The sequence below is a fragment of the Haliotis rubra genome, unplaced genomic scaffold (genome assembly GCF_003918875.1).
Source record: "Haliotis rubra isolate DU_JTF1 unplaced genomic scaffold, ASM391887v1 Scf982, whole genome shotgun sequence".
Classification (NCBI taxonomy): domain Eukaryota; kingdom Metazoa; phylum Mollusca; class Gastropoda; order Lepetellida; family Haliotidae; genus Haliotis; species Haliotis rubra.
The window spans coordinates 9,724-24,630 of record NW_025767726.1 but is presented as its reverse complement, the minus strand read 5'-3'; the positions used below and the strand labels follow the sequence as shown (position 1 = coordinate 24,630).

At 41.1% G+C, this 14,907-nt stretch overlaps 1 protein-coding gene across 1 annotated transcript; it reads right to left on the bottom strand.

The window, feature by feature from the left end:
- Positions 1-9,062: 9,062 nt before the first annotated feature.
- On the bottom strand, positions 9,063-9,380 carry LOC124265530 (as-peptide 126-like). The gene has a single exon (XM_046700316.1). It carries the CDS (start codon positions 9,378-9,380, stop codon positions 9,063-9,065), a length of 318 nt encoding a protein of 105 aa, XP_046556272.1.
- Between the last annotated feature and the right edge of the window lie 5,527 nt (positions 9,381-14,907).

Here is a 14,907-nt window from a genome sequence, read left to right as displayed (position 1 = left end):
CGCGACCTTCTACTAGAGGATTCTCGTTAGACTCAGTATAGCAGTGTAACGAATAATACTGAGTCTAAGTTTACTTAGACTGGACTATCGATAGTCCAGTAATTGACTTCCGTTGATAAATGCGCAGCGCAAAATACAGGAAGTACCAGATTGGTTCACTTTGATTTGAGTTATCCACCCCTGTTACCTGTTAACTGTTTACTTGATCTGGGTTTCAAGTTTCTTGTCAGTTATTTAAAGAGACTGAAACTACTTCAGATTGTATTTATTTCATATTAACTATACATTCATTTGGGAAATGACTTCAAATGAGACAATTAAATGAGAGAAAACCTATTGCAATAGCTGGTCGCAATAAACTGTCGCTATCGCAACAGTCTGTTGCAATAGAATATCTCTAGATTGTCAATTTCGTAATTACATTCTTATTACATTACACCCATATTTGCGGCATGTAACCGCCAGGATGTCATTTGAATATATATATACTGAGAGAAACAAATGAGAATGATAGGAAAGTTCAAGCGTTCCTTAAATATTTTCCAGTTTTCATTACCAGCTTTGAATAACGCTGTGGTGATGAAAACGGGAAAGTAATAAAGGAACGTTCGAATTCCCCTGTGATCCTTTATTTGTTTCTCTCAGTATAAGTGTACACAAAACGCAGTTACTGGCCATATATGTCCTTTTCAAACAACATGTTAAAAGAATACAATTTTCAAAAACCGGATGACCGCAAACGAAAATTAAGTTCACCATTGCCAAATATAGTAAATTTCCAACATATATATATATATGTCATTTTCTTAACTCTATACAGCTGCTATTTTACAATAAAGTAATAGTTTTTAGAGGAAGGTATGCAGTTTTCACAACGTCACTGCCAAATTGACGCGGCCCAGCGAAAGTACACTTGGTCATTTTATCTGTCTGTCTCATGGTTAGCAAACGAAAGCTAGAGCTGAAGTGTCCTCTGTTATTGATTTCTGCTAACAGCTGATACAGCTGGCTGATGTAGCAGAACTTGTATACACCTGTTTTATAACACTGTGAATTTCGATTTCTTTAAACGACAGCTTTCATGTAAAACAGAGATGGCCACCTTCAGTCTTCTCGATGTTACCTGCGTTCACCATACGCACACATGTTCCATCTAAAGCTTACAAATACGCCATTTAACACAAAAGGTTCAGATGCCACTGACCTGATTTGCCACGGTACGTTTGTTATCCCCAGTAACATAATTTCGGTGGCATACAAAGTATTAAAAACATACGATATAAGAAACAAGACTTAATTTCACAAATCAACAAATATTACCTAGATAAAATGTGAAAATAACAGAACACTTACACATAGAAAAGCTACTCCCGTCTTTGTTCGGAGGTTGGCCTAGAACTGACTGGTTATTCGGTCAGAGTAACGGTACTTATCACGTTCCCAGCGAGTGCTTTGAGCTCTCAACAGCGTGTGAAGCTAGGGACAGTGTGTAAAGCTCCGACGGCATGCTGCCTTTATAGACAGAGCGTGGGCTAACGAAGACTGGGATTTTCCCCGGCATGCCGTGTGTACGATAATGTGTCAAGTACGGATTAGCATTGGTTGCCGGCGAGAATTGGTCGGCGACAAGGTCGGCAACCACTCAACGCGCACATGACCAAAAACCATTGTTGGAAGCATGTACGTACGCTATCGACTCAGAGTATCCAGTTCTATCAGCAACCATTGTACAGTGACAGACTGTTAATTAGCCTGGTCGATGACAAGCTTGAGGATCTAATATGTATGTGGGATACTCTTTCTGATCAGTTCAGTCCCCCCCAACCACTTCTGGCAAATTTCCGAATTCAAAATTCATACAAGAATTAATCATGCAACCCTAACGCAGGCTGACATATTTTTCGGTCAGTCACCCACTTTTGATCAAACCCAATAAAATGGCCTGGGGGCTCATATGCGAAATGCGCATTATGTCAGACAGCGCACCAAAGTCTCCAAATCATCATCATCATCACCATCATCATCACCATCATCATCATCATCATCATCACCACCACCACCACCATCATCATCATCATCATCACCACCCATCACCGTCACCACACCATCATCATCATCATCATCATTATTTGTCAGTTAACTACAGAGTCTAGTTACGTTATAGTTTGAATACGAATCCATACTGTCAGCGTGACTCACCTAATCACAGGGTAGTGCCAAATATAATATATGTTACATTTGACCACTTTCTAATTATAAAAGGCATAGTGTGTTCAAAGCTTGAGCATGTATGAATTATAGTTCCATTTTTAATATACAAGTAAATGAATAAAAAATATACTGTTCATTACAAAATTCATTTACAAACACATTTAAAATATCACTCAACTTGGGAGTGAGTGAGTGTCTTCCGCGTAACGACCAAACGATTTATCCATCGGGCTTCCACATCGTCCCTGATATATAACAAGAAGAAAGTCCAGTTAAATACTGCTGTGGAACATAGGGTTCTCTCGAAGTAATACCCGGTCCCAGCGTATTCCTTCTTTACTCACAATTTTCCTGTTGTGTCGAACGTCGGACAACTCGTAGTGAGTGAGTATGGTTTTAGGCCGCTTTTAGCACTATTCAAGCAATATCACGGCGTGGGACACCAGAAACGGGCTTTTCATATTGTACTAAAAACGTATTACTAGTTTGTATATAAGCACAAACATCCTACAGACGGACGATCCATGGGAGATCCATGATTGTTTCCGTTGTTGTACCCATGTCGGGAATCGAACCTGGGCCATCAGCGTAACGAGCGGACGCTATAACCTTTTGGCTACCCCACCGCCCCCTGAACCTGGGACTGCGTATGAGGTACACAATGCCATTAACGATCAATGTCGGCTGTATGTATGGGGCAAGGACACTCGTTTGTTAACGTACATCGACCTCAGTAACTAACCCCATTCAATTCAATTACATGACTATAAGCCAGCAGGAAATCAACGACCGAGGTAAACTGGAGCATGCACAGATACCTAGTTTCCGATATTGACATTACTTGACATTAACCACTCAGCAGTATTCCAGCCATATGACGGCGGTCTGTAGATAATCCAGTGATCAACATCATGAGCATCGATCTACGTAATTTGGATACGATGGCATGTGCCAACCAAGTCAGCGAGCCTGACCACCCGATCCCGTTAGTCGCCTCTTACGATAAGCGGTAATCGGAAAAAGCATCAGGAAAAATAGAATCGGAAAAAAGAATCAAATTTTGCTAGGAAAAATGAAACAGAAAAAAGGATCAGTTGACAGCAGTTAAGACTAGACTTTTTTGAGCACTTCCACCAGACCTTGTTCTTTCTTGTACAGTTTCTGGTGCACATGTACCCATTCCAGCAAAGCTTCCTGCCACCCTTGTTGCTCTCTATCACCTCCATAATGTTTTACCTCAAACTGACATGCTTTACTCTTATATAGATCTATTGGTACCACTATCAAAACTAATGTAACCATATACCAATTATACATTGGAAGCCAGTTAATCCCTTAAGAATATCTCTTCCACTCTGCTGTTGTGTTTTGTCAGGGGATGATACACATACACTATCAAAACTTTAAAAAAAATCCTTTTGAATTGAAAAGTAGAGCCGGTGAGACAGGCGATTCAGATTCCTGAAACTGGGAAAAATCTAGACTTGCTTCATTTAGTGCTTAAGCATGCAGAAAGGGCTGGGAGAAAGAGACTGTCAGGAAGACTAGTACTGTCCAAGAGTGTGTTTTGCGCCCTCGGTTGGTAGTTGTGGGGGTAACGGAAAACAAAGTGAGTAAGTTTTACGCCGCTTTTAGCAAATCCAGCAATTTCACGTCGAAAGACACCAGAAATGGGCTTCACACATTGTACCCATGTGGGGAATCGAACCCGGGTCTTCGGCGTGACGACCGAACGATTTAACCACTAGGCTACCCCACCGCCCCTCAGTGGTGAAGTTGAAGACGACGTTGTCGTTGGTGAAGCGGCCACTTTTGTCGCTGATCCGGGCCGGTGATGTCATGTTTTATTGATAGAGATATTACATCATGTGGTCCAAGGTCACTGACGACCCATGGACATATACTTACGTAAGATCCGCCGACGTGAGGTGTTAATTGACGTTTATAGCGTTGGGAATTAACGGTCCTGTCCGGACGGGCTTTATAATGACAGGGGCGTTTGCTGTGTTTATAAAGGGAAAACAACGGACAGAATTTCAGTGCAGTTTGGATACACATTGAAAAGATTAGGTGCATGTATATTGAAAGCCTTTGAATTTCGTTTTTTTATCATCCTGACCCTGGGGACAAGTGTACAGCAGTCTTCAATGTTTAGCGGATCCTGCTCAAACGAAACATTAATAAGCATTTTCAGTTCCAATTTGCAATACAATTGAAGCACTGAGAGCTGATCAAGAAATATAGCCTTCAAATGCTACTTGTCGATAAGAACAACCTGTTTATTCCTACTTCTCAGCACACTGTAACAGACAGGCTAATGTGACTGTTTCAAGGTGTTTGACTTAAAACTAACGTGAATGAGGAAAGGATTTATTCATTTGTAATAACGGAACAAAATACAAAATAAAACTGAAATAGAGCCAACATCAATGATATGGCTGAAATGTAGGCTCGCCGAATTAGAGTGTTGTGTTATCAATGCTCAAGGATGTAGTATACCTCAGGTACATATCAGTAGCCTTAAGTATGCTTTAGTATTGATAAAAGAAAAAGAAAAAAGTGTGCACGAGTGCGAACACACGTGAAACATGTCAGTACATTTGTACTCGTGTCGTGTCGTTGGTAATCGGAAAAAAGGCATCAGGAAAAAAAGAATCGGAAAAAAAGAATCAAGTTTTGCTAGGAAAAAAAGAAACAGGAAAAAAAGAACCAGTTCACACATTTATTGGTGGAATAATGAACCAATATCATAACCTATATAATAATAATATATAATATAATACATGTATAATCATATATCAATTTGACTTGACCCGAACTGTGGGCTGGGTTCCAATGGATAACTGGTTCATATACGTGTCAACCAAGGGTTAGTCTTTCTGGAACCATTGTACAGCTTCCACACAGATGGATGGTGGGTTTGGGCCTGTCGTGGTTTTAAACTCCTCTGGAATGGTCAAGTCTTTGATGTCAGATGGATACAGTCAACTGTCACTGTTAAGATTACTTCGTGGCGCCTAGACTAACGCGAAGTCTGTGAATATATATTATTTTGATAGAAACAAACAACTCCTTTTGAATTGAAAAGGAGACCCAGTGAAAGGGAGATTCAGAACCTGGGGTGGAGTGAGTGAGTGAGTTAAAATTTAACGTCACATCGGCAATATTTCAGCCATAAAGTGACGAGAAAAGGTTGACATATACATTAATTACAAGTAGTTAAATAACAAGTCATCGAATAACTGTAAAATATCTAGAGTATCACAGATGGTGTCTAAAACTAGCTGGTAAATGTAAAATTAATTTATTTATGAAGACAATACAATATAAAAATGGGCTATAGATCGCCAGCAACCGAAGGTAGATCACCATACTAAGGACCATGGGGACTTACAGTGCCTTTACTACCTGGATGGACCCTAGCTGGATAGAACCTGAGGAAATCTAAACTTGTTTCATTTATGGCTTTAGCACTGCAGAAAGGGCCGGACAGAAGGGGAAATAATGCAGTTCATGGACTGTGAGACAGGCTACACGTCCTCCATCCTGGCCTGCTTATCCTGTATACTTGATGCGTGTTATCGATAACATAGGGTCACTTAGATAGATAAGATATACATTTATATATGATAGTGTCATATGAAGTAGAGAGTAAAATGTATAACATGTTATTCAAGTAATAAAAAATGACGATACACAAACCAAACGGCTTATATAGGAGTCATATGTAGATTATTAAATGGAGCAAATATTAAACTGTGGCAGTAAACTCGACACATTTGGTCTTGTTATTCAATATTTAATTGTAATGCAATGTTTCTGTGATTGCCGCAAGCACAAGCCATTTTAAAAACCATAATAATCAAATTGCCAAACGTTCGACGCTTAATTCCTTGGAAATTCAAGTAGAACTTTTGTCGTCTTTGTATACTAAACTGACGCACAAAAGAAAGTAAACACAGTGTGTTACAGGATTATTTAAGCAAAACCAACGTAAATATTTTAATATTTTTGTGACTTGCAAATCACATTGTGTACATGGTCCCCAAACACCGGATTTCACAACTGTATACTTTGTTTTGTACGTCAGTATGTACAGTACGTATTGACCTCTGTTAACTTCTCAATATGTTACATATATAGCCTTGAGTGAACTACGTATACAGCTCCGTCAGTACAATAGGTGTTCACCTGGGAAATGTCATGTCAAGGACGCTTATTCGGAGTGATCAGTTTGAGACTTATTGTTTCTACCGATAACGTTGTTTTAAGGGGAGGTTTACGTCAGCTACAATGGCAGCCTCAGCCTTGGCTGAAGTCGTCCACACTCATCTGGTCTGTCAGCTTCACACCTTTCAAAGCATTTCTTAACATTTGACGGATTACAAACTAGACAGACGTTTATTGTCTCAGTTATTTGACCCGTGAAGATCCGGGTTAGATTTGGTCTTCAGCAACCCATGAAGATCCGGGTTAGATTTGGTCTTCACCAACCCATGCTTGTGGTAAGGAGCGACTAACGGGATCGGGTGGTCAGGCTCGCTGACTTAAGCTTGTTGACCGTATCCCAATTGCGTAGATCGATGCTCATGATGTTGATCACTGGATTGTCTGGTCAGATTTGATTATTTACAGACCGCCGCCATATAGCTTGAATATTGCTGAGTGCGGCGTTAAACAACAAACCAAACCAAGGATATAAAATTATTTTTGTTTGGTATTGAAATAGCGTTGTTTCGGTATAGATCCTTTTCTCAGACGTTTACGGGTACGGTGCGGATAAACATATATGGGGCGAACCGGGATTAGAACTCACGATCAAGGACGTAACTCTTAGACTACTCAGCCACCCGCGCCCTCACCTGGTGGGAGGATCATTGTCTCCCTTTGATAGACAATACCTGGTCACAGGAAAACTTATCAGGGTAAAGCAGATGTTTGCATGGTATTGCTAGTACTTTATTAAGTGCGTGCGTCCGTGCGTGCGTGCGCGTGTGTGCACGTGTGTACGAGTGCGTGCGGGTGATCGTGACCCTTACTTTATCTGTCTCTCAGTGGCCAGGGGCCCCGTTCCTCAAAGCGACCGTAGCGCTAAGGTGATCGTAACTCCCATACTTTAACATAGACTTACGACCGTCGTAGCGATACGATCGCTTTGAAGAACGGGGCCCAGATGTTGTACGTTGATATGATCTATTTATATGCCTGTATCTCCCACAAGATTTTTTTTCCTTTTTCTCTTTTTAATATTCATGCGGTGTTAGCTTGTTATCATGTCACATACAACACCCTTGTTTATTACTCGTATCAGTGTTCTATGGCCCAGTAACGGAGACACGTGACGGTATGAGTAACACACGTGCTATGCTGGGCATTATTGTAAACAGTCAATTTTATGTCGTAAATGCTAAGTTTGATTAATGTCAGTAAAGGCCAGTCGCATTTCTTACATTGGTAAATTATTTACCTGTATTTCAAGATTTACAGTACTGTTGAAAAATATATTTCGAAAATAAGTTTATAAACTTCAGAAACAAATGCGGCTAAATGAATTACCAAAGGAATCCATTAATCTATGATTACATATAATATTATATAATGTGAGTGAGTATGGTTTTATGCCGTTTTAGCAATGTTCCAACAATATCACGGCGTGGGACATCAGAGAATGGGCTTCACAAATGGGGAATCAACCCGAGTCTTCGGCGTGGAGAGCGAACGCTATAACAACTTGGCTACCATACCCCAAAGGTAAATATGTGAGTGAGTGAGTTTAGTTTTACGCCGCTTTTAGCAATATTCCAGCATATCACGGCGGGGGACACCAGAAATGGGCTTAACACATTGTACCCACGTGGGGAATCGAAGCCGGGTCTTCGGCGTGACGAGCGAACGCTTTAACCACTAGGCTACCCCACCGCCCCAGGTAAATAAGTGATCAACATGCTCGATGTGTTGTGCAAAGTCCCATCCGGGATGCAAACACTCACCAATGGAAGCCTCGATGGCTGAGTGGGTTAGATTGCTGACTTTGTGTTCTGGCGATTAGGGTTTGAATCCTGGATGGGACTCAACCCAACCAAAGTACTAGAATCTGTACTCTACTGATATAACACATGTTGCATTTTACCATTGCCGTTGTGTAGTTACAGCTGGGAATTAGCCGTATCTCATTAGCATAATCCCGATGTTGTGTACTGTGGAAATAGTGTACTGTTGTCAGGTGGTGGGTGTACGACGAGAAAATCGAAACCGGTGTTTGCCTTATAGGGGAGGTATTATTTTGAACACAAAGCCCTGGCCAAGAACCCAGTGTCTGTCTCACATGCTTGAATATCAAAGACATTATTTGAATCTATTCATGTATAGGTTTGACGCAGACGGCTACAGGAACACACTGTATTGTATGGGCGCTATTGTCCCAATGAATACGGTAGCTAGTGTGTCTTAAACCGTCACGCGAGATGTAATATATCCTGTAACAATTTTTTCACATAATTTTTTCAAATGTTATTGCTTTCCGATTAAGATTTAAAATGCAGTAGAGAGGGTTCGGGTGATCCTGGCACAGTCAGGCTGGTAGGGCTCATCATCACCATGCCCCTCTAGACGCAGCCCGGTCAGCGAATGGGTTTCACCCAGCAAGCCCTGCCTTGACGAACCTAGACTTGCACAAGTCTCTAAAGTATTAATCAATACTTTAAATGATCATTTCTAAAATAACATAACTAACAGACTGGCTTGTACTGTCCCTTTGTCTAGACTTGCCTGTTTCAAGGATAGAATTACTATACATCCATGGGCTTAGCGTTTATTACAGCCTTGGGCTTAGCTTTCAGTACAGCCTTGGGCTAAGCGTTCAGTACAGCCTTGGGCTTAGCGTTCAGTAAAGCCTTGGGCTTAGCGTTCAGTACAGCTTTGGGCTTAGCTTTCAGTACAGCCTTGGGCTTAGCTTTCAGTGCAGCCTTGGGCTTAGCGTTCAGTGCACCCTTGGGCTTAGCGTTCAGTGCAGCCTTGGGCTTAGCTTTCAGTACAGCTTTGGGCTTAGCTTTCAGTGCAGCCTTGGGCTTAGCGTTCAGTGCAGCCTTGGGCTTAGCGTTCAGTACAGCCTTGGGCTCAGCGTTCAGTAGAGCCTTGGGACCCAAATTTATTCTTATTGTTCTCTGCATGTAAAGATATTTACCTGGTGACGTTGGTGTGAAGACAATTAATCCCGAACTACCTATAACACCAGGACATTGATGGGAGGATTAGTATTTATAAAGTAATGAATTATTTATCATATTCATGCTCACATATTCAGGTGTAACGACATACAGATTACATTTTGTTAGATGTTGGATGTAGTTACTTGAATAATGACGACTTCAACATTTGTTATATATGTATTTGTGAGGAATCACGGTCCCCGGAATAACAAGATACAGACCAGTAACGAGAATAAATTGATCCGCAATACAGTGACATGCTAGGGAGACAAAGTCATGGTGAATATACTGGACAAAAATATAAAATAGATGTCGAAATTCTTTATAATTTAGATAATTATAAATCGAAGATAAATTGTAGTGTACCATCATTTCTACAATTTTGGTCTTCATGCCATATGCTCTTTAGTTGAAGATGCTATCTATTTACATGTAGTTTATTCCATATTCTCTTTACATCTGGGAGATCATTATCAAAATTCCAGGAAATGTCTGGAAATGGTGGACTATTCACTGTATATTGACTTTGTAAGTGAAATTTAAAAAAACCATTCAGGGATATAGTGAATAGTTTGGTATTTTAGTAATTACACTGTATGTCCGCAATGTGAAAACATAAAGCTGCAATGTGAAGACACATTTGAACGCAATGTGAAAGCACGCAATGTGAAGACGAAACCGGTGTTTCATTTGAACGCAATGCGAAGGCATATAGCCGCAATGTGAAGACATGTCTGCCTGCAATGTGAAGACATGTCTGCCTGCAATGTGAAGACATGTCTGCCTGCAATGTGAAGACAGTAATGCTCAACATGAAGCCATATACTCGAAATGTAAAGACTCCGGCACTCCTTGTGAAGCTTTAGTCCACAAATACTCCATGATACACAACGGTACATTGCCTAATCCGCTGTACAAAAGAAGCTTTATGTACACTGCCCACGCCTTATGCTATTAATATTGATATGTGTGACAGGTGACGAGGAAAACAGACAACTACAAGAATCCACATAAACAACCATCGTGAAGACCGATGACACCAGGTGTTGACTGACAAAAAATGTTACTTAAAAATAAAATCATACTAATTCACTTTCACTGAAGTGAACCAGTTCGATACAATGGGACTTTGAGTCAAGTATACTCTACCTTAGTAACTGCCAGAAGGGACGGTAGGGTAGCCTAGTGGTTAAAAAAGAGTTCGAAGGCCCGGGTTGGACTCCCCACATGGGTACAATGTGTGAAGCCCATTTCTGGTGTCCCCAGCCGTGATATTGCTGGAATATTGCTAAAACCAGCGTAAAACTAAACACACCCACTGCCAGACAAAGACAAAGAAAGTCCAGCTAAACACTGCTGTGTCGAAGTTATGATTGTCACGAAGTAATATCCTGATCCCAGCGTATTCCTTCTTTAGTCACAATATCCCAGTTGTGTCGAACCTCGGATAACTCGAAGTGAGTGAGTGTTGTTTTAGCAATATTCAAGCAATATCATGGCTGGAGACACCAGAAATGGGCTTCACTCATTGTGCACATGTGGGGAATCAAAACTGGTGCTCAGCTAACGCGAACGCTTTAACCACGGGGCTACCCTAACTCTAGTAACCTAGTATATACGGTGCTCCTTCAACGTCAACACACCTGTATTTGACGTTACATTAAAGACCCATTCCTGCATACATCTCTCCACAGATCGATCGTGTGCACGGGGATCTATTATTCAGTGCGATGGCGGGACTACGTTTTCTCGCATGCACCTACACAAATCCATATACAAGGGAACAGCTGGTAAACATAGACAGCTAAAACAGTTCGACCAGGCCTGACTGTATGGACTTGTTTGTTGCAAGTCTTTGAAGGAAATTTAGTGACACAAATATGGGAGAGAATATATTGCACCTTCTTTATTGTGAGGGACACTTCGTGTGGGAGTATCTATGAAGATCCGGGTTAGAAATGATCTTCAGTAACCCATGCTTGTCGTAAAAGGCGACTAACGGGATCGGGTGGTCAGGCTTGGCGACTTGGTTGACACATGTCATCGGTTCCCAATTAGGCAGACCGATGCTCATGCTGTTGATCACTGGATTGTCTGGTCCAGAATCGAGTATTTAAAGACCTATATAGCTGGAATATAGCTGAGTGCGGCGTAAAACTAAACTCACTCACTCAAGTGGGAGTACATGCCTAATGGTGAATGATCATTCAGTCGATGAAGGATTAAGCATATACACTCCGAAGCGTGGTGTTCCTCGTAATATGTTAGTTGATATCAGTACATGCTCTCCCATACTAATATTTGTTCTTAAACAGCGGGATGACCAATATTTCAGCCATTTAAAAGTATCAGTGACACAGCATCATCGCCCAAGCCATTTAGTGGCATCATACCATCGGCTGGCTTATAACATGAAACCCCCACAAGAACTAAAGGAGACAATTTCATCCTCTATACTTCCACACAGTGTAGGTTTCATACAGGCGAAAGATACAACAAAACGTTCACTAACGGTGACGATAATTATACGGAAACGCCTTAAGTGAGGGTCAGAAGCTATCGGGATTGGTCACTACACATATGTCTTAAGGGGAGGGTCAAAATAAAATAAAATTAACATTTTATGAGGGTAAAGAGTGAATGGACATAAAGAGTAAATGCTACAAGGGGCGGATACAGCTTTTTATTTTAGAAAGGGTGGGTGCATACTATTGAGAAAAGGAGGTTTTAATGGTCATTTAATAAACTTTCAGGACAAAGGGGGTGCGACCCCTGCAACCCCTTCTCGATCCGCCCTATGGGTACACATATACAGGAAACATAGGATGGCGGGATCGTTTACATGTAACACTTTACAGTTTTCATGCTGCTATTAATAATATTTCAATAATATGTCAGAATGTCAATATGTGTAGTTTTGTTTTCAAAAATACAAATATGTTTACAGGCCCACGTCATAAATGGCCGGATCCTAGGAGGACAATAAAATCAAACTGACTTAATAAGTTTAAAGCAATGTGATCAACCTCATGCCTACTCTACGAAATAATATCACCACCTACCTTGAATGGTGTACCGAGTGCGGCAGACGCGCTGTCAACAAGTGGTTGTCTCAGAGGGGAAAACTTTCATCAGTGCGCTGCCCATATTTATACTGAGGATGACGCAATCGAGAAGAAATCCCGATAGTGAGCGACTAAGCTTGTCGCGCGATTGGCCAAAAGCTGACGCAACCGTTGCTTGTCACCCAACAACGCTTTGGGAAAGGCCGAACACGCCGACCTACGTCACTCGCTGATGGGCCACTTTAAGTTGGAGCTTGAGTGTCAAGTGGTTTAGTCCCACTGGTTGTTGAAATTGTTTACACAGTGAGGTTTTGTGGGACCGTGTCAATTTTATTTGTCTGTGTTGGGTCAAACGTTAGTTGATGACGCAACAGGTGACATAGTTGCATCATGGGCCATGTGTTTGGAGAGTCAACAGATCAATGACATATTTGACGCTGTCTGTACCAGATGGCACGCCGTTCGAATGGCGCTCAGCAAATCAACAAGTGCGAACTACGCATTTTAAATAGAACGACTTGTTGAATATAGGTTACCTTCGTCGCAGTTATCATAGATTAGGTTCATAGGAATACATGCATAATCTCTGTTCACTGATATCGAACTTGTATATGTAAGAAATATCAGACATAGTGACGAGCGAGGTTGTATGTGTAATTTACTAACAAATTAAACAAAATAAATTTTGGATCATGAACATTTTGGGGATATTTTTATGAGAGTGTGTGCCCGGCCTTTATTACAAAATATCCCCAACTATCCATGATTCAGTAATTTCGTTCCGTTTATTGAAATGCTTCATCCGGTTTTAAATGATCTGAGTATGGCTTTAGCAATATTCCATGAGTTAGTGAGTGAGTTTAGTAGTTTACGCCGCACTCAACAATATTCCAGCTATATGGCGACGGTCTGTAAATTATCAAGTCTGGACTAGACAATCCAGTGATCAACAGCATGAGCATCGATCTACGCAATTGATATACCACCACCCAATCCCGTTAGTTGCCGCATTTAAACAATGTCCTAACTGAACGTAACATCTTAAGATGTTAAGATCTAACTTTGGGTAACCGTCATGTGGGGAATCGAACCCAGGTCTTCAGCGTGACGAGCGAACGCTTTAACCACTACGCAACCCCACCGCATGTCTGTTTAAAGAGAGCCCGAAGACTTATACTCGTTTATTACAGACACATCGTGTTCGTTGTGCTGTTGCTATCCTATTTCAGTTACTTCTTTGTACTGAACTCCACACCTAACTACCCACATATTCCCGAGATTCGATCACCCCACTCCACCAAGACCCCATTCCATAACGCCACCTTAGCGTTAAGTTTGTCGTAACAACCATACTATACATAGCCTTACAATTGTAACATAAAGAACACTTGATAGAATGCGTTCACACGTGGGCAGTCACTGACGTCGTGCACCAGGAAGTGCCCCTACCCGACGTGACATGCGGTATACCTGTCGAAACCAACCCAGGTCAGGGTGAACAATTAGTACAGGTATGACTTTACACCTGTACAAGGTATTATATATCAATAGTACCTGGAATGAGACACTGCTGGCAGATGTCGGGGCGCATCACGATGCAGTTTCCCGAGAATAGGGAGGTTATCATCCGGGTGATGTGTACCAGGCCACGGGCTGCTATTTCTAGACACCAGGCAATGTTTTATCTCGCTATGGAGACATAATTACCGTTTACCAAGAAACACACCTTTGTTGAAAATGTATCGAGCTACTTAACCATTATGCTAAACGCGTTCTTGTGAGGAGGAATATGCATATACTATTCTAAAGAAGTAAAGAACACCCTATATGGTATCATGGAACTAAAGACGATGTGTCAATATTACTGTATAGAGATATCCGACATATCGAGACATCCGTAAAGAGCTTGAATAATGATAAATTATGAAGGATTCTGCCGGGACCGAGATGTTACATCGAGACAACCGAGATATCGAGTTCGACACAACGGTGCTGGACTGTACTTAGTGTCATAGTTAATCATGAATCCGTGTTCTAATATCTATCTATCCAATAGAAAAGTAAGAAAATTTATGGATAACAACTTCTTTATTATATATGATGCGATGTTTCGGTATGGATTCTAGGGATTAACAACAACAAGGCACGGTGTGGGCAATAATGTAGTGATATAATAGGAAGCCAATGGTGGTGGAGGCAAAAGAGCAAAATATACATGCTGATGAGATTAATTAACAATGATAGCTGAGGGTCTTGCAACTAATTGTTTTATCAGATCATTGTATGCAGAAGGGATGAGATATCCCTGGTCTCTGTTGATTGAGGGCTTGTGTCTCCGGATTTGAACTGCTTCTGCAAGTTTCCTTTTAATGAAGTCCTGGTGGCTTTTGGATAATATCTCCACATTGTCCCAAATTATGTTG